At 42.8% G+C, this 27,761-nt stretch overlaps 1 protein-coding gene across 4 annotated transcripts in view; it reads right to left on the bottom strand.

The window, feature by feature from the left end:
• glcci1a (glucocorticoid induced 1a) overlaps positions 1-27,761 on the bottom strand; it is a 336,314-nt gene that overhangs the window by 8,275 nt on the left and 300,278 nt on the right. For 3 of the 4 annotated variants that reach the window (XM_072509094.1, XM_072509092.1, XM_072509091.1), the window contains one exon: positions 6,860-6,980. In XM_072509094.1, coding sequence (XP_072365195.1) covers positions 6,860-6,980 — 121 coding nt within the window. Of the gene's footprint in view, positions 1-6,859; positions 6,981-17,465; positions 17,555-27,761 lie in introns of all 4 variants that reach the window. The other variant, XM_072509093.1, reaches the window with a different exon arrangement.

The following is a 27,761-nucleotide window of genomic DNA, read 5'->3' as shown; positions in this document are numbered from 1 at the left end:
CCACTTTCAAGGGTAATCAGTATAGGCATTAAATATTTGCCCACATTCCATGAATGAGCGCAAAATAAGTTTTCCAGCATCTTTTTTAACCTGTTGCTTTGCCTCACAATAATTTTCTTTTTTCACGCATGTACAGAAGTGCCTTGGAATGTTTGTTCCTCTATATACTTAACACTATATAAATGCACTTTGTTATAATTTTGGCCCATTCCTTCACACCGGCTGAATTTATTAACCTTAATATGCACTGGATCAAGACAGTAATTGCACATAGAATATTCTTCAAATGAAAATCATACCTCAAATATCTTCTTCAAGTAAATCTACTCCTGCATTCCCCATTTCGGCGATCTTCTTTCCCTTGCACTATTTCATTTATTTTTCCTTTTTGTTTTGTAAATCATTTTTCTTTCATTCACATTTTATTAATCTTATTGAATTGCTATCTGTTTTTGCTTTTAGATTAACAGAGTTCTCCCTTATCTTCGACTGCACGATTATGTATAATATTCATCAGTAATGTTTGTAAAGAATGCCACGGGGAAAAAATTATATTTCAATGCTGCAACCACAAACTGTGTACTACAGGGCTAAGTGTGATCAATTTGTAAATGTGTGCTATAATTTCTGGGGTAATTCATTTACTATTCCACTTATAGAAATAGACATGTAAAGTATATTGCATCTAACACTAATTTTCTTAATCTTGAACTACTAGTACCATAGAAGTGAATGGCTCTTAAAGAAGGCCAATCAGTTCACTGTAATGGTGTCAAATGTTTGCTAAAGCAATCCCAAACTAATCCCCAACCCATTTTCTCCCTGTTGCCCTGCATGTCCAGCTTCTGAGTGTTGTTGGAGCTTCATTGACGAGGCAATTGGAGAGAATTCCATCGCACTTCTGAAACATGTAAATGGTGGTCTGGCTTTGGGGAGAGAGGAGGTGAGGTATTCACCGGAGAATTCCCAACCTCTGACCTGCTCTTGTAGCCACAGTATCAATGACCTTCCTTCCATCATGAGGCCAGAAGTGGGGATGTTCACTGATGATTACACAATGTTCAGCACCATTCGCAACTCCTCAGATACTGAAGTAGTCCATGCACAAATACAAGAAGAACTGGACAACATCCAGACTTGGCATGGTAACTGGCCAGTAACATTGGCACGACACAAGTGCCTGGCAATGACCATCTCCAATGAGAGATAATCTAACAATTCCCCCATCATATTCAATGGCATTACAATCGCTGAATTCTCCACTGTCAATATCCTGGGGGTTACCATTGACCACAAACTTAATTAGAATAGCCATATAAATACTGTGACTACATTAGCAGGTCATAAGCTAGGGATCCTGTGGTGAGTAACAAACCTCCTGATTCCTCCGTCTGGCCACATCTGAAAGGCATAAGTCAGGAGTATAATCATAGAATCCCTACAGTGCAGAAGGAAGCCATTTGGCCCATTGAGTCTGCACCGACCCTCCAAAAGAGCATCCTACCTAGGCCCACATCCCCGTCCTATCCCCGTAACCCCGCCTACTCTGCACATCTCTGGATACTAAGGGGCAATTTTATCATAGCCAATTCACCTAACCTGCAAATCTTTGAATTGTGGGAAGAAACTGGAGCACCCGAAGGCATCCCATCCCGACACGGGAGAAAGTGCAAACTCCACACAGACTGTGTGATGGAACACTCTCCCATTACCTGGAAGAGTGCAGCTCCAACAACATTCAAGAAGCTTGACACTATCCAGGCAAAACAGCTCACTTGATTGGCACATCCTCAAATATTCACTCCCTCCACCACTTGTGCACAGTCACAGCAGTGTGCACCATCTACAAGACACACTGCAGGAACTCTTTTTTTAATATAAATTTGGAGTATCGAATTATTATTTTTTTCCCAATTAAGGGGCAATTTAGCATGGTCAATCCACCTAATCTGCACATCTTTGGGTTGTGGGGGCGAAACCCATGCAGACACGGGAGAATGTGCAAACTCCACACAGACAGTGACCCCTGGGGCTGGGCTCGAACCGAGGTTCCCAGCGCAGTAGGCAGCAGTGCTAACCACTGCGCCACCGTGCCGCCCTACATTGCAGGAACTCACCGAGGCTCCTTAGACAGCATTTCCAAACCTATGACCACCACCATCTAGAAAAACAAGAGCAACGATACATGGAAACGCCAACATCTGGAAATTCCCCTCCAAGAATCTCACCACCCAGACTTGGAAATATATCGCTGTTCCTTCACTGGTCAAAATCCTGGAACTCCCTTCCTGTCAGTACTTTGGGTGTACCTACATCACATGGATTGCAGTGTTTCATGGCAGCAGCTCTTTACCCCGTCCTCAAGGATATTTAGGGATGGGTAAAAATGCTCGCCTAGCCAGATAGTCCCACATCCCTTGAATTAATTTTTTTTTTTTTTTTTTTTTTTTAAATCATAAATTGCACAAAGGTGCTCTAAGAATAATTGGGGTTGATTAGGGACCAATAGGGGGATTTACACATGGGGTCAGGGGGTATGGCTGAGGAAGTGAAGTAGTACTTTGCATCCATCTTTGCCAACGAAGATGCTGTTGCGCAGGTCATGGCGAAAGTGGAGTTGGTTCACACATTTAAAGGGTTTAAAATTGATTAGGAGGAGATATTCAATAGGTATCTGTACTTAAAAGCTGACAAGGCACCACTATCAGCTGGGATGCAACCAAGGATACTAATGGAAGCGAGAGTGGGACTTGTAGAGGCATTGGCCATCATTTTCCAGTCTTCTTTAGACCTAGGGGTGGTGCCAGAGGACTGAAGAATTGTAAATGCTATATCCTTGTTTAGAAAAGTGTGTCAAAGATAAGTCCAGGAATCACAGATCAGTCAGTTTAATCTCAGTAATGGAAAAAGTTCTGGAAATTATAATTCGGGACAAAATTAATAGTCATTTGGGGAAATGTGGGTTAATAAAGGAAACAGTATGGATTTGTTAAGAGCAAATCACATTTAACTTACTTAGAGGTGTTTGGTGAGATAACAGAAAGGGCTGATTAAGGTAATGCTGTTTCTGTGCTGTTCATGGACTTGCAGAAGGCATTTGATAGAGTGCTGCACAATAAATCTGCACGCAAATGGATAGCTCATGGAATAAAAGGGACAGTAGCATCATGATAGAAAAGAAGAGTAATGGTTAATGCAGTGTTTTTCAAAGTGGGTGGGTCGCGAGCAGGTGTCAGAAGGGCTGCGGAGGCAGGATCAAATTGTTTCTCGCTGCGCCCATCAGCCGCTAAGGCAGAGTTTCCCAATGGCTGCATTCAGAAGCCCGCAGGGAAAATCCTACCTAAAATGTCAAGTTAGTCCTCTCCGAAAACAACAGATTACAATGAGGACAGATTTGACCGTTAGGAATTCTGGCTTATTGTACTAGATTCATGTTTATCAATATTTCTCCTTTAATAATTTTAAATACTGTAATTGGTTTTGGAGACATAGGAGCTGATGGACATACATTTATCAGGACGATTACGATGGAGTGACTACAACTCGGGGGAAGTGACCATATGTGAACTACTGTAGGTCAGAACAGAACTATTCTTTATATCTTAAAATCCTTCCCTAATTGTGCTTCGCGTATCTGCCTAAAAATGTGATAAAGCTCAGGCCCTGGTGAGTGATGGGTGTTTTAGGTGGCACTTGATTAACCTACCAAATTGTTAAAAAGGGGGAGGCAACTTCTCTATTGAAGGGTAGGATTGGCAAGATCATAAATATCGTAGCTAATCGATTATTCTGTCTATTGACAAGGGAGGGAATCACCTACTCTCGTTAAATGATCAAGGTGAAATTGCACATTAGCTCGGAGACAAATTCAGATGGTCCTATCCGAAATTTAGTTCTAAATACTGAATATAATTGAGCATTGGGACTGTTTAGATAGATCTGCAAATGAGATTCAGACTGTTTTGTGACTGTGCATATTTGTTTTTAACCCCTCCTGCAAAGGCCACGAAAACTGTCAGTCCCTTCTCTCTCTCTCTCTCTTTTTAATTAAATGCCTGCCCACTGTGCTGATTTCACATGCCTGTGTACTCAATCACACAACTCATCCAGTTAAATCTCAGCGGTTTCAACACTTGGAATATGGAAGACTCCACGTCGCTGAGAAAGAGAAGGATGTCTGAAAAAGGATACACCTTTTACTTTCTCTTACCCTTCATGTTAGCTTTGAGCTGCGTTTCTGCGAGTAATAATTAAAACAGCAAAACATTACCTCAGACTATGTGTTTCATAATACAAACGTTGAACCCTATAAATACTCAGCCAGCCAGGCAGCATGTTCAATGATAAAAAAAGAAAAGGCTGAACGTTTCAGGTCGATGACCTTCCTTCACAGCCATCAGGTGCTGTCTGATCTGCTGAATATTTCCAGTAATGTTTGTTTTAAAGTCAGGTACTTCGCATTTTGGGGGTTGGTTAGCTCAATTATCCTGTGCTCACTCAATGCTGACATAAATTCAGTGCACCAGGGGCTACTGAATAGTGATTAAGAACAGGAAACACAGATGTGGGTGGCACATAAGCACAGTGGTTAGCACTGCAGCCTCACAGCTCCAGGGACCTGGGTTCAATCCCGGCTTGGGTGGCTGTGTGGAGTTTGTACCTTCTCCCAGTGTCTGCACGGGTTTCCTCTGGGTGCTCCGGTTTCCTCCCTCAGTCCAAAGTTGTGCAGGTTAGATGGATTGGCCATGCTAAATTGCTCATTAATGTTGAAAAAGATGAGTAGGTTAGTTTAAGGGATTATTGGGATAGGCAGGGGGAGTGAGCTTGGGTGGAGTCCTTTTTCGGAGGGTTGGTGCAGACTCGATGGGCTGAATGGCCTCTTTCTGCACTGTAGGGATTCTATGATTTTCTTTCCCTCCCTTGTCAGGGACAAGAAAACCTTAGTATCTCAATTACTGCCTTGACTCAAGATAGACTGGGTATGCGAATATGGCATGGGTCCCAAAGGTTGGTCGGCGTGGGCCCCAAAGGTTGGCCAGTTGGCAAACATGGGTCCTGGGGAAAGTTAGAAAAACACTGGGTTAATGGATGTTTTTTTGAACTGGAGTAAAGTTTTTAGTAGAGTTCCCCAGGGGTTGGTGTTGGGATCCTCACTCTTCATATTTATTAATGATCAAGACTTGGTGTACAGAGTCTCATTTCATAATTTACTGCTGATATGAGACTTGGAAGTATTGTGATAAAAGCAAATTATTGCGGATGCTGGAATCTGTAACCAAAGAGAAAACGCTGGAAAATCTCAACAGGCCTGGCAGCATCTGTAGAGAGAGAAAAGAGCTAACGTTCCGAGTCCAGATGACCCTTTGTCAAAGTTTTGTCAAATCACAGCTTTGACAAAGGGTCATCTGAACTTGAAACGTCAGCTCTTTTCTCTCCCTCCAGATGCTGTCAGACCTGAGATTTTCCATAATTTTCTCTTTGGAAGTATTGTGAACTATGAGGAGGATAGTGTAGAACTTCAAAAGTTGATAGAATGGGCGAACACGTGGCAGATGAACTTCGATGCAGAGAAATGTAGGAACCATGTGAAGAAACAATAGAAAATAAAGGATACAATTCAGAAAGGGTTGCAGGAGCAGATGGACCTGGGTGTATGCGTGCATGGATCGATAAAAGTGGCAGGAAAGGCTGAGAGAGTCTTAAAAACATGTACATCATATATACTATGCTATACTAATAGGAGCAAAGAATAGACAAGTAAGAAAGTGATCTTAAACTCATACAGTTTTGGCCTCATATGGTTCGGCCTCAACTGAAGTATAGCGTCCTGTTCCAGATGCCACAATTTAGTAAAGATGTGAAGGCATTAGTGCGGAAAAGATTCACGAGAATGGTCCTGGGAATGAGGAACTTCAGTTACGGAGATAGATCGGAAAAACCAAGAGGAGATTTGATAGAGGTATTCAAGATCTTCAGAGGTTTGGACAGATAGGGAAAAACTGTTGCCACTGGTGGAGGGATTAAGAACAAGAGGGCACAGATTCAAGGTAATTGGTAAAAGAAAGAATGACAGCAGGAGGAAAAGCTTCTTCATACAGCAAGCAATTGGGATCTGGAATGCACTGTCCGAAAGTGTGGGAAGGTAGATTCAATTGAGGCATTCAAGAGGAAGTTGCATTGTTATCTGAGAAAGCACAATGTGCAGGTATACAGGGAGAAGGCAGGGGAATGGTATTAGGCAAAATGTTCCTGCAGAGAACTGGCACAAACACAACCGGTCAATTGGCATCATCCTGTGCTGTAACAATTCTGTATAAATACTGCTCTTGATCTGATCTCTTAGATTGATATTCTGCAATCCAGTTGTTTTCAATTTAATATGCAGTTATAATCTCTACCAGAGATTTTATTGCAAAATATCTCATCGGGAATTGAGTTTCATTCCTTGGTACAAAAGAATATTCAATATGTGCCAGTTGTAGTCCTCTTGTGTGTATGAAAGAGTAGCTACATATCAGCATCTCATTGAAGTCAGCATCATATTTACCGGTAAGAAACCTGAAAAGAATCTCTAGGCATTTATGCTCTTTTTAGTTACCAAATATTTTTTAATGTCCATGTCCAATAAAGAACTTGAACTTGTATTTAGATATGATAACACCCATGTAAAAGTAGATTCCAAACCATCTGCAATTCTTTTATCTTTCCTAGTTTGTTATAGGATGTTCTAATACTTTTTGCAAGATTCTAAAAATATAATGTTATTTAATCCCAAATGGGTGCAGTGTGTTTAGATAATTTCCAACAGTAACTAGCAATAAAATAATTTTATAGAAGAAGAAAAGGAATAAATACTTACGCAATTTCCTCAAAGACCTTCACTTTCTCACATCCCTCTGGAGGTTCTCTTTTGAACATATAGCTGTTGTTTGGTTTGGGTGATGAAGCATACTTAGGGAGTGGTGAGTTACTACCGCTATCTGAAAAGACAAAGGAAGAGATAACTGAAGATTCACAAAGAAACAAATTAGTCCAAATATGGTTAATCTAACAATCGGATACACAATGGTGGGATTAAAACCTTGCTTTCGATGAAAAGCAATAATAGCATTTGTTATAGTACAAGATATCATCTGTCTCAAACAAACTCAAGCTTCAAGATAGTATTAACGTAGCATAAAACTGCGGTAAATTGCTCCAGCATTAAGTATTTCTTAGCAGTATACAATAAACACTTCAAACAAGATGGTTTACAGAAAGTTTAGGAAGCTCTTTATCAAAATAAAATGTAACTGGTAAAAGATGCAAAGGTGAACAGCATGAAACTAGATGAAAAATGTTTTGGATTGAAATGTAAAAATCAAATCCATTTTTAAAAATAATCTTTATTATTGTCACAAATTGGCTTACATTAACACTGCAATGAAGTTACTGTGAAAATCCCCTAGTCGCCACATTCCGGCGCCTGTTCGGGTACACTGAGGGAGAATTTAGAATGTCCAATTCACCTAACAAGTCTGTCTTTTGGAAACCGGAGCACCCGGAGGAAACCTATGCAGACACACGAAGAACGTGCAGACTCCACACAGACAATGACCCAAGCCTGGAATCGAATCCAGGTCCCTGATGCTGTGAAGCAACAGTGCTAATCACTATGCACCGTGCCACCCAGTTGATGGATAGGAACATGTGAAGAAACCAAATATACACCGAGAAGGTCATTCATCCTGCCACAGAAAGCAGCTGATCACAACACATGAAAAGTTTTTTATTTAAATAGGAAAAGAGCAGACATTCAGATAAATATTTTTTTTCAATGAGAACAGGATAGTAACTGGTAATAAATGCCTGCCAACACATTTAATGAATATTAAATCTTCTAAAAATATTTACTTTGGATGTTCATAACAGTGATTATGTATTTTTATTTCACAAAAACTAAACTTCAATTTGTTTTTACACTAAACACTCTGTTTCAATGTTTAGCATGTAGCTGAATGGGCTTCACAAAGCTTCTTTTATCAAGGTTCTTGCGGTAACTACACTGCAATGTAACATAAGTGATACGGAAAATCGACCATTTAAACAAAAAAACAGCATGTACAACGGAGACAGCCAACATAAATGGAGTATTCAGCACACAAATATTCTATTCCTGATGGCAGGACAGTCAGTGACCTTTTACACCGTCACAGTAAAGATCCGTTTCTGCTGAGAACTTAGTTACAAGGTCCTTCATTACAAAATGCACACAGCTCAGTACCACTTCTGCATTATTAACAGATACAGCTATCAGTCCGATAATCCTTATCCGCTGCTATAAAATTTCTAAATTCAGGCGATGGATATTTAATATATACATCAGCAAAGAGTTACATTTGAACTTGTTCATAAAAGTGCAATTTGAACTCAAGTATTCAAATTTACAACCCTTTGTCCAGCTGCACAAAAAAGAATTGTTAATTTCTTTAATGTGTTCATTCATTAGTTCCTCCCCGGGTACGGATCAGTTGGGTCAAACAGTTTGTTGCCACATTGTAATTTGTGTATCATAGAATTTACAGTGCAGAAGGAGGCCATTCGACCCATCGAGTCTGCACCGGCCCTTGGAAAGAGCACCCTACCCAAGGTCCGCACCTCCACCCTATCCCCATAACCCAGTAACCCCACCCAACGCTAAGGGCAATTTTGGACACTAAGGGCAATTTATCATGGCCAATCCACCTAACTGCACATCTTTGGACTGTGGGAGGAAACCGGAGCACCCGGAGGAAACCCACGCACACACGGGGAGGATGTGCAGACTCCGCACAGACAGTGACCCAAGCCGGAATCGAACCTGGGACCCTGGAGCTGTGAAGCAATTGTGCTATCCACAATGCTACCGTGCTGCCCTATGCATCCTCCCAATCTATGCATCCTCCCAATTCTCTGTTTGTGGCTTCAACATCTAAATAAGCACCCACTGTAACCCCCGGTCAAAGACTATTTGGAAGAAAACATTCTGGAATGAAAAGTGAACCTGTTCTTAACCACACTTTCTACATTACACTATTTCTTTTCAATATTCTCCCAAGTCTGGCTAAGTATGCTTTTAAATGTGATTGATTTCTGAAACGCTGTATCATTCTACCCCACTTACCTGTACAAGCACAGTTTTATTCCTAAATTAGGTTTCAAGTGGATAGACCGTTGGAGACCAGCCAGGAGTGTGTTAGAATAGTCGAGGCTGGAGGTTCGAAAGGCATGAATTAAGGACTGTCTTCATCTGCTTCGTCAATGACCTTCCTTCCATCATGTCAGAAATGGGGATGTTCGTTGATGACTGGGGTGTTCAGTACCATTCACTGCTCCGCAGGTACTGAAGCAATCCATGTTCATATGCAAGCAAGACCTGGAGAACATTCAGACTTGGTAAAGTGGCAAGGAAAATTCAAGCCACACAAGTGCCAGGCAATGATCATCTCTTGACATTCAATGGAATTACCACTGCTGAATTCCACTTTCTACATCCTAGACATTATCACTGACCAGAAATATAAATACTGCACCTACAAGAGGTCAGAGGCTGGGAATTGTTTGGTGAGTAACTCACCCTTGACTCCTCAAAGCCTGTTCATCATCTACAAGGCACAAGTCAGATGTGTGATGGAATACTCTCCACTTGTCTGAATGAGTGCTGCTCTAACAACATTCAAGAAGCACAACATCATCCAGGACAAAACAGCCAACTCAATTGGGTCCCCATGCAACATCTTAAATATTTGCTCCCTCCACCGTTGATACATAGTGGCAGCAGTGTGCATCATTTGCAAGATGCACAGCAACAACTCGCCAAGGCTTCTTGGGAGCAGAGAGGAGCGGACCTGCGCGGGACAGTGCTGCAGGGGAGAGGATAAAAGACAGTGCCAGGCTCGAGGCCTTCACTTACCTTCTGGGAGCAGACCTGCACGGGACACTGCTGCAGAGGAGAGGATAAAGGCAGGGCCAGGCTCGAGGCCTTCACTTACCTTCCGGGAGCAGAGAGGAGTGGACCTGCACGGGACACTGCTGCAGGGGAGAGGATAAAGGCAGCGCCAGGTTTGAGGCCTTCACTTACCTTCCAGGAGCAGAGAGCAGCGGACCTGCGCGGGACACTGCTGCGGGTAGGACAGCTGCTTGTCTGTTTGTTTATTTCATATTGAAAAAAAAAAACAGGTAAAGTGACGTCACAGGAGACTGTGACCTGATTGGCTGAAAGGCAGACTGGGCTAAATTTGAATATTTGTGGAATTACTAGTTTTAATTTGATTTAAATTACTATTTTTAAGTTGATTTGAATTACTATTTTTAAATTTTTTAATCTCACTTAAATAACTATTTTGGGTTGATTTAAATTACTATTTTTAAGTTGATTTAAATAAGTTTTTTAATTTCAATTAAATAACTATTGAATTTGTTGTCAGATCAAGCAAGATAAATATTCAGGGATAAAGCTAATTAAATAGTATACAGGAAATTGGATATAATCCAACACAAAAACTTCTTTTTAAAGTTTAATTTCAAAAATTTAATTTAAAAGAATAAATCATGGCAGGACAGCTCCAAGGCGTGGTCTGCTCCTTTTGCTCCATGTGGGAGGCTGGGGACAGTTCCAATCCCCAGGGTCAGCATGTGTGCTGGAAGTGTCTCCAGTTGCAGCTCCTGGAAGCTCGAGTTTCAGAGCTGGAGCGGCAGATGGAGACACTGTGGAGCATCCACGAGCGGAGAGCATCGTGGATAGCACATATAGAGAGGTGGTCATGCCGCAGGCTCAGACTCCACAGGCAGGAAGGGAATGGGTGACCACCAGACAGAGCAAGAGAGCAAGGCAGGTAGTGCAGGAGTCTCCTGTGGCCATTTCATTGCAGAACAGATATACCGCTTTGGATACTGTTGAGGGGAATGGCCTCTCAGGGGAAAACAGCAAGAGCCAAACTTGTGGCACCACGGTTGGTTCTGTTGCAGACGGGAGGGGTGATAAGTGTGACAGTGCAATAGTTACAGGCTAATTCAATTGTAAGGGGAATAGACAGGCGTTTCTGTGGCCGCAAACAAGACTCCAGGATGGTATGTTGCCTCCCTGGTGCTAGGGTCAAGGATGTCTCGGAGCGGGTACAGAACATTCTGGAGGGGGAGGGTGAACAGCCAGTGGGCGTGGTACACATCGGTACAAACGACATAGGTAAAAAAAAGGGATGAGGTCCTAAAAGCAGAATTCAGGGATCTAGGAAGGAAGTTAAGAAATCGGACCTTCGAAGGTGGTGATCACAGGATTACTACCGGTGCCACGTGCTAGTCAGAGTAGAAATGACAGGATATATAGGATGAATATGTGGCTGAAGAGATGGTGTCATGGGGAGAGTTTCAGATTCCTGGAGCATTGGGACGGGTTCTGGGGGAGGCGGGACCTGTACAAACTGGACGGGTTACACCTGGGCAGGACTGGAACTGATGTCCATGGGGGGCTATTTGCTAGAGTGGTTGGGGAGTGTTTAAACTAATATGGCAGGGGGATGGGAAACGATGCAGGAAGTGGGAAGGTAGTAAAACAAGAGCAGAAACGAAAGGCAGTAAGGGGGAAAGTATAAGGCAGAGAAGCCATAGTCAAAAATAAAAAAGGGCGACAGTACAAGGTACAGTGACTGAGGGGAGCTCAGTGAATAGGCCCAGTAATACTAAAAGGAATAAAACGGGAAGTAAAAACATAAATGGAAAGCGAGGCGGCAGGTTGTTACATGAAGATATGGGTTCAATGACAAGGAAAATTAGGAGAAACGTTAAGAGGAAAAATAACTTAGGAGAGGTTACTAATCAAGGTGTTAAGATTCAAAACAGAGGTATAAAAGCCAACATAAGTGCACTTTACCTGAATGCTCGTAGTATTTGGAATAAGGTAAATGAGTTGATGGCACAAATCATCGTGAATGACTATCATTTAGTGGCCATTACTGAAACATGGTTAAAGGATGGTCACGATTGGGAGTTAAATATCCAAGGGTATCAAACTATTCGGAAGGACAGAGTGGATGGTAAAGGAGGTGGTGTAGTTCTGTTATTTAAGGATGACATACGGGCAGTAGTAAGGGATGACATCGGTGCTATGGAGGATAAGGTTGAATCCATTTGGGTGGAAATCAGGAATAGGAAGGCGAAAAAGGTCACTGATAGGAGTAGTCTATAGGCCACCAAATAGTAACATTATGGTGGGGCAGGCAATAAACAAAGAAATAACTGATGCATGTAGAAATGGTACAGCAATTATCATGGGAGGATTTTAATCGACATGTTGATTGGTTTAACCAGGTCAGTCAATGCAGCCTGGAGGAGGAATTTATAGAATGTATCTGTGATAGTTTCCTAGAATAGTATGTAATGGAACCTACGAGGGAACAAGCGGTCCTAGATCTGGTCCTGTGTAATGAGACAGGATTGATTAATGATCTCATAGTTAGGGATCCTCTCGGAAGGAGCAATCGTAATATGGTGGAATTTAAAGTACAGATGGAGGGTGAGAAGGTAAAATCAAACACTAGTGTTTTGTGCTTAAACAAAGGAGATTACAATGGGATGAGGGAAGAGCTAGCTAAGGTAGACTGAATTTCATAGAATTTACAGTGCAGAAGGAGGCCAAGCGGCCCATCGAGTCTGCACCGGCTCTTGGAAAGAGCACCTTACCCAAGGTCAACACCGCCACCCTATCCCCATAACCCAGTAACCCCACCCAACACTAAGGGCAATTTTAGCATGGCCACCACCTAACCTGCGGATCTTTGGACCGTGGGAGGAAACCGGAGCACCCGGAGGAAACCCACGCACATACGGGGAGAACGTGCAGACTCCGCACAGACAGTGACCCAAGCCAGAAATCGAACCTGGGACCCTGGAGCTGTGAAGCAATTCATAGATCATAGAATGTACAGTGCAGAAGGAGGCCATTGAGTCTGCATCAGCTCTTGGAAAGAGCACCCTACCCAAGGTCAACACCTCCACCCTATCCCCATAACCCAGTAATCCCACCCAACACTAAGGGCAATTTATCATGGCCAATCGACCTAACTTGCACATCTTTGGACTGTGGGAGGAAACCGGAGCACCCGGAGCAAACCCACACACACACTGGGAGGATGTGCAGACTCCGCACAGACAGTGACCCAAGCCGGAATTGAACCTGGGACCCTGGAGCTGTGAAGCAATTGTGCTATCCACAATGCTACCGTGCTGCCCACCCATTGTGCTAACCACTATGCTACCGTGCTGACTGGGAGCAAAGACTTTATGGTGAAACAGTTGAGGAACAGTGGAGAACCTTCCAAGCGATTTTTCACAGTGCTCAGCAAAGGTTTATACCAACAAAAAGGAAGGACGGTAGAAAGAGGGAAAATCGACCGTGGATAGCTAAGGAAATAAGGGAGAGTATCAAATTGAAGGAAAAAGCATACAAAGTGGCAAAGAGTAGTGGGACACTAGAGGACTGGGAAATCGTTAGGGGGCAACAGAAAGCTACTAAAAAGCTATAAAGAAGAGTAAGAAAGATTATGAGAGTAAACTTGCTCAGAATATAAAATCAGATAGTAAAAGTTTCTACAAATAGATAAAACAAAAAAAAGTGGCTAAGGTAAATATTGGTCCTTTAGAGGATGAGAAGGGAGATTTAATAATGGGAGATGAGGAAATGGCTGAGGAATTGGGTCGGTTTTCTGAGTGGAAGACACAAATAACATGCCAGTGACTGATGGAAATGAGGCTATGACAGGTGAGGACCTTGAGATGATTGTTATCACTAAGGAAGTAGTGATGGGCAAGCTAATGGGGCTAAAGGTAGACAAGTCTCCTGGCCCTGATGGAATGCATCCCAGAGTGCTAAAAGAGATGGCTAGGGAAATTGCAAATGCACTAGTGATAATTTACCAAAATTCACTAGACTCTGGAGTGGTCCCGGCAGATTGGAAATTAGCAAACTTGACACCACTGTTTAAAAAAGGAGGTAGGCAGAAAGCGGGTAATTATAGGCCAGTTAGCTTAACTTCGGTAGTAGGGAAGATGCTGGAATCTATCATCAAGGAAGAAATAGCGAGGCATCTGGATGGAAATTGTCCCATTGGGCAGACGCATCATGGGTTCATAAAGGACAGGTCGTGCCTAACTAATTTAGTGGAATTGTTTGAGGACATTACCAGTGCGGTAGATAACGGGGAGCCAATGGATGTGGTATATCTGGATTTCCAGAAAGCTTTTGACAAGGTGCCACACAAAAGATTGCTGCATAAGATAAAGATGCATGGCATTAAGGGTAAAGTAGTAGCATGGATAGAGGATTGGTTAATTAATAGAAAGCAAAGAGTGGGGATTAATGGGTGTTTCTCTGGTTGGCAATCAGTAGCTAGTGGTGTCCCTCAGGGATCAGTGTTGGGCCCACAATTGTTCACAATTTACATAGATGATTTGGAGTTGGGGAACAAGTGCAATGTGTCCAAGTTTGCAGACGACACTAAGATGAGTGGTAAAGCAAAAAGTGCAGAGGATACCGGAAGTCTGCAGAGGGATTTGGACAGGTTAAGTGAATGGGCTAGGGTCTGGCAGATGGAATACAATGTTGACAAATGTGAAGTTATCCATTTTGGTAGGAATAATACCAAAAGGGATTATTATTTAAATGTTAAAAATATTAAAACATACCGCTGTGCAGAGAGACCTGGGTGTGCTAGTGCAGGTGTCGCAAAAAGGTGGTTTACAGGTGCAACAGGTGATTAAGAAGGCAAATGGAGTATTGCCCTTCATTGCTAGAGGGATGGAGTTTAAGACTAGGGAGGTTATGCTGCAATTGTATAAGGTGTTAGTGAGGCCACACCTGGAGTATTGTGTTCAGTTTTGGTCTCCTTACCTGAGAAAGGACGTACTGGCACTGGAGGGTGTGCAGAGGAGATTCACTAGTTTAATACTAGAGCTGAAGGGGTTGGATTACGAGGAGAGGTTGAGTAGACTGGGATTGTACTCGTTGGAATTTAGAAAGATGAGGGGGGGATCTTATAGAAACATATAAAATTATGAAGGGAATAGATACGGGCAGGTTGTTTCCACTGGTAGGTGAAAGCAGAACTAGGGGACATAGCCTCAAAATAAGGGGAAGTAGATTTAGGACTGAGCTTAGGAGGAACTTCTTCCCCGAAAGGGTTGTGAATCTATGGAATTCCTTGCCCAGTGAAGCAGTTGAGGCCCCTTCATTAAATGATTTTAAGCTAAAGATAGATAGTTTTTTGAAGAATAAAGGGATTAAGCGTTATGGTGTTCGGGCCGGAAAGTGGAGCCGAGTTCAAAAAGGATCAGCCATGATCTCATTGAATGGCGGAGCAGGCTCGAGGGGCCAGATGTCCTATTCCTGCTCCTAGTTCTTATGTTCTTATTTTTTTATAATAGCATCTTCTAAACCCCTAATCTCTACTACCTAGGGTAAGGTTGACAGATGCATAGGAACACGACCACTTGCAACTTCCTCTCCAAGCCACACACCACTCTGACTTGGAATTATATTTCTACACTTTCACTGCTGTTGGGTCAAAATCTTTGAACTCCCTTCCTAACAAGTAATGTAGATGTACCTGCACCAGATGGGTTGCAGCAGTTCAAGATGGTGGCTCACCGCCAGCACCTTCTCAAAGGCAATTAGAGATGAGTAACAAATGCTGGCCTTGCCAGTGATGCTCACATCCCATAAAAGAATAAAAAATGAACTGAGAGAGGAATGAAGTAGGGCGATGTTATGGAGATGGATGTAGACAATTTAATGATAACGAATAGAAGGACAGAATCCTCCCGGATCAAATATGACACCAATGTTGCAAGCAGACTGGCTTAATCGAGGGAAGACTAAAAACAATGGGCGCGATTCTCCGAAATGGAGACAGAGTGTTTGCGCCGTCGTGAATGCCATCGCGTTTCACGACGGCGCAAAACGGGCGCGGGCACTACCGATTCTGGCCCCCACAGGGGGCCAGCACAGTGCTGGAGCGGTTTACGCCGCTCCAGCCTCCCTTCCTAGCAGCAACTGGGCGCAGCGCCAACCCGTGCATGTGCAGTGGCGCCACGCCAAACCGCGCATGCGCAGTGGCGCCGCACCAACCTGCGCATGCGCGGTTGGGCCGCGCCAACCCGTGAATGCGCGGGGGACTTCCTCAACGCGCTGGCCCCGATCCAACATGGCGTGGAGGTTCAGGGGCCGGCCACGTAATAAAATAGGGCAGGGGATGGAGAGCCCGGCCCGCCGATCGGTGGGCCCCAATCGCGAGCCAGACCCCATCGGAGGCCCATCCCGGTGAAGGAGCATTTTGCCCCACCCCACAGGCCACCCCCCGACTCTACGCGCAGAGTTCCCGCCGGCTGCGAGCAGGTGTGAACGGCGCCAGTGGGACTGTGCCGTTTCCGCGCGGCCGCTCGGCCCATCAAGGCCGGAAAATCAGCGGGCCACAGACAGCGGCCCGCGACTGGTGCCCCGTCAAATGCGCCGGAGCAAATGGCGGAGATTCTCCGCTCCTTGGAGAATCGCCTGCTGGCGTCGGACCGGCACCGCGGGAAAAAATGGCGCGAACGGCAATTCTCCCATATGGCGCGGCATGGGAGAATCCCGCCCAATAGCTTCTGTCTTCCCAATATTTAATTGGAGGAAAATCATGCTCATCCAGCAGTGGATTTCAGTTAACCTGTCTGATAATTTAGCAAGAGTGGATGACTCAAAAGAGGTAGAGCAGGGTATCATCTGGAACCATGCAAAAACTAATGTCGTACATTTGAAAGGGCATCGAAGGGAACCATGTAGATGAGAAATAGAAGGGGGCACTCAGACAAATTTTTGTCCAGTTCATAATTAAGCCAACATTTTAAATAGATAATTTAAAGAACTCTTAAAGGGTACTGTTTTAGTTACATTCAAAGAAAGGGATTGAATGGAGAAGTAATATTTCATGGAGAAAAACAAAACTTAATTCCACAGACAAGTTAAAAGAACAGCTCTCATCCCGTAACATGTGATGTCCCTCACCTATCTGTGCAAAATACAGGGTTACTGAACTGGCAGCAGACAGTCCTCATAATGGAGCTGCAAACCAGAGTGTAATTACAAGACACTATTGTAATGTGTTACCACAACACAGCAATAGCTGTGATCTTTTGGTGTGCTTGCTAACCCAATATTAAATAAGACGGCGGCATCAAGGAGGATAGACCTGTAAGGTATAAATGTTGCACTGGCTTTTTTTTTCATACGCATTTAATACATTTAGCATGTGCATCATAAGCAAGGAACATACACAAGAAAATAAAGAGAACAGCTTCCTTATTCCCCTGGAGAGACCAGAGGAATTTAGACTGTATACCTCAAAACATTTTCCAATGTTAATACTGTTAACACATCAACAGTTTACAGAAACAGGATAATAAAAATTTTCAGTCACCAGTTCATTGTTCCAAGCAAGCCATTTAATGCAGAATTCCTTCCTTAAAGATACCACGTAAGCCTGTACACCTTTTTTGAGAAGGCTAACTAAAGAAAAAAAAATCACAAGCTCAGCTTTAAATTTTATAACTATTCCAAAACAACACAAACATTTCACAATATACTATTTGTTATCGTCACTGGATTTGAAAGAAGAAACCAGATTTTTCCTTTTTGCCATTTTAGTTTCTAAACAGAAAGGCAGGGAAAAATGGCAAGCAAGATTCCTGAAGCAGTTTATGCCAGCTATTGCTAGCTATTCACTAGCACAAAAAGGTTCTTCTCTTCAAAGGTGAAGACATTATTCAGAGTTTAAATTTATGGGAAATTAAACTTGATTCTTTTAAGTTTGGTGGAGAAGCAGGGAAATGAAGGGTTTAGCAAACCTTTTGTTGCATGGTACACAAGTGACTAGTGGTGCATGATAATCACCACGTCTTGTATTTGTAATTGAAATATATTGCTGACACTCACCATCCAGACTCTCATTGGGAAATCACAGCCTGAAAAGATTTAATAGTAACTTGCAAAATAGAATTGTATAGAATTGTACATATAACTGAAAAGGAAACATTTTCTGGGCTTTAGGGACCGAGATGGGGAGCAGAACTAATTAGAAAGTGCTTTCAAAGAACTGGCACAGGCATGAAGGGTCAAGTGGTTTCCTTGTTTGTTATGTGCTTCCATGGCATAAAGGGGAAGAACATGTCCCAGCATGCGTTAGCACTTTTGAGAAAGAGGAGGTTGTCTCAATCTGGGATGGATGCAACACATCTTTTTAAATGGCAATCTTGCATCTTCCTTACTACACACGTCCTGACCTTCACATTGCCTTGCAGTTGAACCACGATTTTACAGAAATAAATGGTTTACTGTTAGGAATACCATCACGTCACAAAAACAGATATCTAGTTTGCACCCACAATGTCAGGGCTCACATCTCCATTTTACACCATTACTGACAATGTAACATTGCTGGATACTTGATGTACGAGTATACATGCAAGAATCACTTTGTTACATTGCCCTGAAGAGGAAAAAATGGTTGAACTGAAAACAAATAGTTCTCAAATGTACATACATTGACAGGATGATCAAACTATTTCTACAAGGAAAAGGGAGAGGAGAAGATGATTTCTAAAATATGGACAGTTTGACCGAAAGAAAAATCACTAGATTCTAATACAATTTTAAGAACATATTATGTCCATTTTATGGTGACTAACCCATGACATACTAAAGGTTGACTGAATAAAGGGAGGATACCTAGTCCATCTATAATTTCAATCTACATACAGGCCTTATCCACCCCTCCCCCCAATCAATTCTTAGCTCCATTTAATTTAATTATGGCCAAGTAAACCTTTTTATTTTTGATTAAACACTTCACATTCACTTGCAATCAAGCATGGTAACGTTAGAATAATCGAATAAGGTTGGAAATTGCTCTTGACCACACAGTTCTAGCTAAGTAAACAATAGCAAGGGCATCTGAAAAGCATCTTTACCTGCCTTGATGGCACGCAGAAATACATTTTTCACTGGAATGCCTCATTCGTGAGTCTTTGCCTTCTGTTTCCGACGCTAATGCTGGCCTTGGGAGGAGAAGCGGAGCTTCTTGAACGTCCACTTGGATATCTGGGTTTCGGGGTCACAAAGGATGGTGGGGCAGAATGCGGCTAAACACACGGCAGCCCCAAAAACGGTGCTTTGTTTTTTAATGGTTGCAGTGAAATTTTGAATGTTTTAATATAAAACCATCAAATGATGCACTTATTTTGAGTTTTCAACAATTACTAAAGCTACACTGTCCCTGTCTGGGAAATATTTCTGAGAAGATAATTTATGATAATAAGGGTACAGAAATAAGGCAAAACTGGGAAATACAGAAAGCACCATCTGTAAAACATTGTTTAGTCATATAAGTATTACCAGGTTGCTCAATTTTAAACCACTTCAGTACCTGTCGTATAAGTACATTAAAGGAAATGGTGCATTTGTATTCCATTTAAAATCAGTAGTGTACTTTTCCTCCTTTATAATTTTCCATGAAATCACTATTTCTTTTCTGTAGAATAGCATGTATGGAATGTGATCAACATGGAAGGTTTCAGAACTGCACTGCTCTCGCTTCATGCGTTTATAGCTTTTCTGCTTTCAAAGTTAATCTCTGAATTGGGACGGGGTGGGTGATGTATTTAAAATAGATGTGCGCACGGTTTTGTATTCTTCATATGCATAGCTTTCATACGAAGTGTGAGTCATCAAATTAAAATAATTGGTTTACATAAAAATGAAAATTATTGCTTAAACTTCTATTTGAAATCCCATTTCAGTTGGAAAGTTTCTCGAATGCTGCACATGCACAAAACTTCTTATTTAATGCTGAGAGTAAGCACTGCCTCACTTTGTGTTTGCTGCATAGAGGTCAGTCTATTCCAACGCAGAACTAACTAAAGCAGTTTTGGCAGCTAGTCTGTACCTTGCAATTAAATCATATTTGTGATTCCCTTCATATTAGGGAGGGAACTTTCATATGTTTCAAAGCAGAAATTTTCACATCAATATTCTTAGAACAGGAATGGGAATATTCTAGATAAAGTTTTTGTGTTGGTGTACAACAAAGGGACAGATGTGGTTAGCCTCAATGAGAGTCATTTAGAAGCTGCAAGAATCCTGTGAATTAAGAATCAGTGCAAAGTGGTTTGAGTTGCTTGATGTGTAAGCAATAAGTAAAGAACAAAGAACAAAGAAAAGTACAGCACAGATACAGGCCCTTCGGCCCTCCAAGCCTGCGCCGACCATGCTGCCCGTCTAAACTAAAATCTTCTACACTTCCTGGGTCCTTATCCCTCTATTCCCATCCTATTCATGTATTTGTCAAGATGCCCCATAAACATCACTATCGTCCCTGCTTCCACCACCTCCTCCAGCAGCGGGTTCCCGGCACCCACTACTTGAGACCATTTAATTTGTCAGAGTATATTATTTGACTTCCCAGAGTATATTATTGATTCAGCCTAAAATAGCTTGTGAAAAAGCAAAACCAAAAAGTCCAAAGTTAATGAAAACCAAGAGATAAAAATAGAGAACAGAGAAGGTAAAATTTTGATTGTTAAAGATGGGAAATAATATATTGGAGACAGAAGGGCAACTTTGTGAACAGCTTTTCATACAGCAGAAGCCGCTTTCTTCAATTTTGGTTGGCAGAATTCCAGAGAGTAGATTTCAAGATGCAGCTTGGCTCTGTGGTTATGGTCATTTCTTGCATAATATATATTAAACTTGACTGTAAGTACATGCAAGGAGTAGAGTATCAGGGGTTTCTACTTTAGTAGTAATAAAACAAAAAGGGGGGACAAAAAATAAGGAGGCAAAGGTCTACAGTTCTCAACCGAATAATTGGCACTGGTCTATGACTACCATCAGATAGAAAAGAGGTTTGGTATCACCAGAAAGCCACATCACACTACTGCTACAGACAAGCAGGGAAATAATAGCCTTGTTTGTTTTCCAGTTGGGCATTCACATGGGCAAAATTATGTTTTTTTTGCAATTTGTTAAAGTCTGTCCCAGGAGGAGAAGGTATAACTTTACGTTTCCTGTAATTTTCTAGAAATTCTACTTTTTAAACTTACACATAGTTAAATGACTATCACACCAACATGGGATATCATAAGCAAATTCTCAAACCTTTTCATTTCTTTCAGGGTTCAATGAACATATCCAGGTGACTCCACGAGCTTACAGCATTGTCAAAGAAAACAGAGCTCAGGGCAGCACGGTGGCTAGCACTGGGACTACGGCGCTGAGGACCCAGGTTCGAATCCCTGCCCTGGGTCACTGTCCGTGTGGAGTTTGCACATTCTCCCCATGTCTGCCTGGGTTTCGCTCCCACAACCCCAAGATGTGCAGGTTAGGTGGATTGGCCACGCTAAATTGCCCATTAATTGGAAGAAAATTGGGTACTCTAAATTTATAAAGAAAAAAGAAAACAAATCTCACTTGACTGCAACAAACCTATATTTAACTTTTGCGGATATGGGGGAAGGGGGCAATTTTCCACCTCAGTCTTTGGCAGATGGGAATGCGGAGGGGGCAGAGAATTGGAGGGTGGAGGAAAAGGAGTCCTAAAATGGCTTTTATGCCATTTTCCTGTCCCCACCCCCTGCGAGTGACATAATGGGGTTCCACCATGCAACGACAAGAACCCAATTTGAATACATTTTAATCTAATTAGTGGGCCTCCCCACTGTAATTCCTCCCACATTAAAAAAGTCCCCTTACACCTGCAGGGTGACATCACATCAACGGATTTACAACAGATTTTTAAAAACAGGGAACTGGCAACAGAGCGTGTTGGGGGTGTACAGGTAAGTACAATCCCCAGAGGGCAGAGGATATTGCCTGGGCAGTATCCTGTCACTGTCTCCTGGGGAAGATTCCGTGTCCAATGGGGGGGCTGGAGGGAGGAGGTGGGGTCCATGTCCGTTTGGGGAGGGGGGGGGGTGGATTCAATGGGGGTGCTCCTCTTTTCTATTTTTATCCTATTTACATCAGGGACCCCTTCAGGAGCTGAGGCTGCTGGCAGGTCAGGCTCTTTATGAGCCCCCCCCCCTCCCCCCCTCAGTGTGATGTCGTGGGACACACCCTTTTTTCTGTCTATGAAACATGGCAGGAGCAGTCCACACTTCGCTTTTCTCGCCCGAGTTCACACTTTGACAAAACATTAGAAAATTCTGCCCACAAAGTAGTGATCTCTTAGACATCGGATAAAGTCTTAAGGACAACTTATTTATTTTATTAACAGAAGTAGCAGAGGTGTGTTTCATGCTGTGAAACAAACCAGTTTATTAATTTAACATTGACGACGTTAGTTCACAATCATATTTCAAGCTTAAGTTAAAAATTAGCATGTCACATACGGTTTTTCATGAAATGCTCTCCAATATATTATGTACACAAGAGGATTGTGCCATATTGAACACGTTTTACATATGGTCTTGTAATTTCTTTCAGCAGTAAACCTCTCATAATAAATATACATTTATATCTGACAAATTCTAGCATTCCCCATGAATTTGCGGCTACTTGTTCAATCTAAGACAATTTGAAACATAAGAATTTAACAGTAGATTGTACTTGAAAGTGAACGCCCGTGCTTTTGCAAGCTTATGTCTTGGATGGTGGGTCAAACTACAAAGCAACTCAGTTAATATCAATACCTACAAATACATACACTTACGATAAATCACATTAAAATCATTTCAATACAATAATGCAATCCAGAACATTTATTAACATAAATTGGATTTTGTGATACGAGGAGGTGCAGGGGATAATGTCTGATCAAATATTCAACCTCGATAATCTGTACACAAGACTGACATGCATACCATCTGTGTATAAAGGTTGAAATACGAATGCATGCACAACAAGCAAGGGAATCCTGATCCAGGGTTCCATTATCTCTGCATTCACCCCAATCAGCAAGGGCACCATCTACCAACAAAACAAATACATATGTGACCCAGTTTCCTATGCAGGTGTTTATTGCCAGCACTACTTTCACCCATTCTCGGAATACATTATTCCCAATCTTCTGCTTTCCCTTTTATTTTAGATTGACTCTCATGTAATGGCAGATTTAAACAGTAAAATTTGACTTTTGTACAGTGGCATCCTTAAATATACTCAGTACGATTTTGTGGGCATTAATCGCCTAAAAGTATTTGTCTCCTGTGTAATTTTCAATTCATGGAGCTGGATAGTTTATAAGATTTTGAAACATTTGTTTCTCTAACTGCCAAGCAAAAACATATGTGCTCCCCACCAACAGTTCCTAATTATTCTATCCAATGAAAGTGTTTCTATTATTTAATGGTTACAGCTATATATCTTCCATTATTACATTTTTTTGTTGACATTATAAACTAAGGAATAAGCAGAATATACCCGGGGTGGGATTCTCCGACCCTCCGCACCAGAATCACGCCCGGCGCGGGGGCGGAGAATAGCCGTTCACGGTGGAAATCTGGCACGATGGCACTTCCTCGATTCTCCACAAACCTGCCAGTCCCGCGCGTGCGGTCGATGCGGCGCCGGTCGGGGGCTGCTGGAACAGGCCCCCCTGACAATTCTCCGCGGTCAACCGGCCGAACTCCCGCCGACGTGCTTTACATGTGGAACCACCCGGCGGGAGCTGGGATCCGCGGCCGCGGTTCTGATGGGGGGCGGGGGGAATCTGACTCCGGGGGGGGCCTCAGGGGTGGCCAGGCCTGCGATCGGGGGCCACCGATCGGCGGGCCATCGCGATCTGGGAGGGAGCTACCTTAGTCCGCACGGGCCCGCTGTGTGGCTCCGCCATGTCAGTGGCGCCTGCGCCGAGGTGGGCCGCCGTGCGCATGCTCAGCTGCGCGGTCTAAACAGCAGGGCACTACCAGCAGCCAGAGCTGTGGAACGAACACCGGGGCCCTGCTGGCCCCCTGGAAAACGGAGAATCACCCCGGGCTTTCGAGGAAAAAGTCCGGAGTGATTCTCGCCCGTTTTCCAGCGGACGTGAGGACTTATTCCCCAAAAGGGAGAATCCCACCCTCTATGTCTGTCTCAAAACAGAGGACAACTTTTGTTTTAAAGTATCAGCAATTGAGAGAGAAATACCACCGTGAGGATTCCTTTGAAGTAATGTAGAAATTGCAATTCTTATCAATAGGGTTCAATAGTAAGTCACCTGTTCACGGTTGAAGATCAGACAGCTGGGAAAGGATAATCTGTTGGAGGTTTGTTTGCTTGCCTGATTCAATTTTCAGACAGGCCTTTAAATAGACATCCAAAGATGGGCAGATTAGGTGGATTGGCCATAATCAACGTGCGGGATTCCGGCGATAGGGTGGGGGAATGGGCTTCGGTAGAGTGCTCTTTCGGAGGATCGGTGCAAACTCGATGGGGCGAATCACCTCCTTCTGCACTGAAGGGATTCTGTGGACATTTGCCCAAAACAGTGAGTGGTGGCTGCTCACATGTGGGAATCGGGTCATAAGCCAGTTGCAGGGCTCCCAATACCATTTTCTCCCTCCGGTATTAAGTAGCCTAATCAACACTCCTTAAAGGCACCACTGGAAGCCTCTCCGAAAAGTTCATGTTCTTCCTGGCCCCACAAAAATCTTTCATCGACTGCAACCTATTCTTACTCCCTCTAGATTTTAACTTTTTTAAATCCCTTTCTCAGAGTTATCAAGACAATGCGCAGAGTGGACAGGGCGAACCACTAATTCATCTTCTTGCTTTCTCCAAAAATCAATTCAAATTGAATCCAATTCATGGTCTCCACAAGAGGGATATACTACATCCAAGTTGAGGAGAACAGCTGATTACAACTGATCTCACACTTGATTTTAGACAAAAGGCAGCGTGTTCTCGCTCCCTCTAGGTTTACTCATAAGAACACAAGAACCAGGAGTAGGCCATCTGGCCCCTCGAGCCTGCTCCGCCATTCAATGAGATCATGGCTGATCTTTTGTGGACTCAGCTCCACTTTCCGGCCCGAACACCATAACCCTTAATCCCTTTATTCTTCAAAAAACTATCTAACTTTGTCTTAAAATCATTTAATGAAGGAGCCTCAACTGCTTCACTGGGCAAGGAATTCCATAGATTCACAACCCTTTCGGTGAAGAAGTTCCTCCTAAGCTCAGTCCTAAATCTACTTCCCCTTATTTTGAGGCTATGCCCCCTAGCCTTGCATTCCCCCGCCAGTGGAAACAACCTGCCCGCATCTATCCTATCTATTCCCTTCATAATTTTATATGTTTCTATAAGATCTCCCCTCATCCTTCTAAATTCCAACGAGTACAGTCCCTGTCTACTCAACCTCTCCTCATAATCCAACCCCTTCAGATCTGGGATTAACCTAGTGAATCTCCTCTGCACACCCTCCAGTGCCAGTACGTCCTTTCTCAAGTAAGGAGACCAAAACTGAACACAATACTCCAGGTGTGGCCTCACTAACACCTCATACAATTGCAGCATAACCTCCCTAGTCTTAAACTCCATCCCTCTAGCAATGAAGGACAAAATTCCATTTGTCCCCAACAATCTGTTCACTGGGTTTGTGAAGAAGCTGATCAATTTTTCATCAGGTGTGGTCAGGTGTAATCGAGCACTGTCGTAGTAGTGCATGTAGCACTACTGTCATGTAGTGCACGATCAGATTTAAATGTGGCTTGAACTTGGAAATGGTTCCAGCATCTGTGGGCTGCTGTCAGAGACATATAATTATCTATTTTGGACCAAACGTGAAAATCTATAGAATTCTATTAACAGCTGGTCCAGTCAATTATGGGATGCTGCTCAGCAAGAATTCAATCTTGTTCCCTCACTTTTCTCCAGAGCTCCAGTAAGAGGTACATTTATGTCATTTGGAATTAGTATTAACTTAACTTTCGCACAGCAAGTAATATGATTAAAAAATAGAACTACCTGGCAAGTTATTTTTATTTCCCAATTGTGTAAGTACAATCCTGCACCTGCCAACTCTGCACAATGCGAATCACTAGTTCGCCATGTCACGAATTACAGCCACAGACTTGCCTGCCAACTCACACGGAATAGGTTGTAGCATTCCAAAAACTGGCTCTGAAGTAATAAGTCAGACAGAAAAGGTAATTCAACTTCATCAGTGCGAAATATTACATTGATGTAGACTAGTTTCTCAAGAAAGGTCATCAACCAACAGTGTGCTGTAGCCACTGAGTGACTCAATATGCAACCACATCAGTCTAGATAAGTGGATTTTAAAAATAAAGAAAACCCATGAACTGGTATGTTCAAAAGCTGGGATGGTAACATGAATCATAGTGATCCTGTGCTGAATTCCACAAAACAATTCCATTAACAACTCAATCATCATACAGTATTATGATGTGACCTTTTTGTCTATTGCACTCAACCGCCAATCTTCATCAACGAAAGGGAGTCCAACCTTTGTCAAGCATGTAAAAAACATGTTGATGAGATTTAATGCTGCCCGTACCTGGGACAGGTACATGAGGAAGATGAAAAGAGTAATATTGAAATGGTATCTTGACATAACCTTGGACATTGTCAATATTGGACTATACAGAAAGGGGAGGAAAAGGAGAGAGGGGAGGCAGAGCAGGAACAAGGGAAGGGGAAGTGGGGGAGGAATGAGCAGAGGGGAGGTAGGGAAGGAATGAGGGGAGAGGAGGAACAAGAGGAGGAGGGAAAAAGAGAAAGAGGGAGGGGAGAGGAAAGGAAAGTAATAATACTACAGGTCATAAAGAGTCTATCTTGTTACAGTCTGCGTCTTATATTTTTGTCATTGATTGGACCATGTAATTATCTCAGTCATGTCAAGTTATTATGAACTTCAATAGTATTGAGTCAAACAGAATAGTCTCATGAAAGGCACTGATTAAATATTATTGGTGACCCCCCATCTCCTCAGAGTACTGTCTTGCAACTGCTCCTAGATTATACCATGTAAATTGTCTGGAATACATCAGCAAATGTCATATGTTAGTTGGTATTTGTTGGGGAGTGAAGTTACCATCCAGAGAAACAGAAAGAAAACCAGGTTCTATCAGTATAGCTGTCATGGACCATAGTATACATGGTTGTTCCAAAGCACACATTTGTTCTTGCAAATCATATTTCACTGGAGTACACTGCACAACCAGCCAATTCCAGAGGGTTGATTAGCACAAAGAGAGGAGAGGTCCCAGGCAGGTTTCCCCAGGACATGTTGGAAGGCTGTGAAAAAATGATCCTGTTTTCACAAAGCTAAACTGGCTGGTGCCAGGATATCTCATTAGGACCACACAGGTGGAAATGATTTTGCATGTCGCTCTGAAAAAGTCAAGTTTTAAACTGCAAGATGGGCCCTGCATTTTAGTTGCCTAAAGGTCAGGCACCAAACCTAAGGAGTGTAATTTTTAGGATCTCCTACTGTTGCAAAATATCTGGGAATACTCTGTTATTGGAGGCACAGGGAATTCCTGGATTTACCAGAGTGCATTGCTTCGCCCTCATTAATAGCAGAGGAGTGGGTGACCCACCCACACAAGGGCTGCACAAGCTCAATGCAATATTCTCTACCAACCTGATGCCAGACTCCTTCATGCTCCTTGAAAGTCACAAGAGGCTGCCTGATGCACTCAGCATCTCTCTGCATGACAGTCAGTACTCTCTCCTGCATGCTATTCCATCAAGGTCCTAATTGGAGTCCTGTAGAGTT

This window comes from Scyliorhinus torazame, chromosome 6 (genome assembly GCF_047496885.1).
Source record: "Scyliorhinus torazame isolate Kashiwa2021f chromosome 6, sScyTor2.1, whole genome shotgun sequence".
Taxonomy (NCBI): domain Eukaryota; kingdom Metazoa; phylum Chordata; class Chondrichthyes; order Carcharhiniformes; family Scyliorhinidae; genus Scyliorhinus; species Scyliorhinus torazame.
Note: the sequence above shows the minus strand (reverse complement) of the source record. Positions and strands in the feature narration are given on the sequence as shown.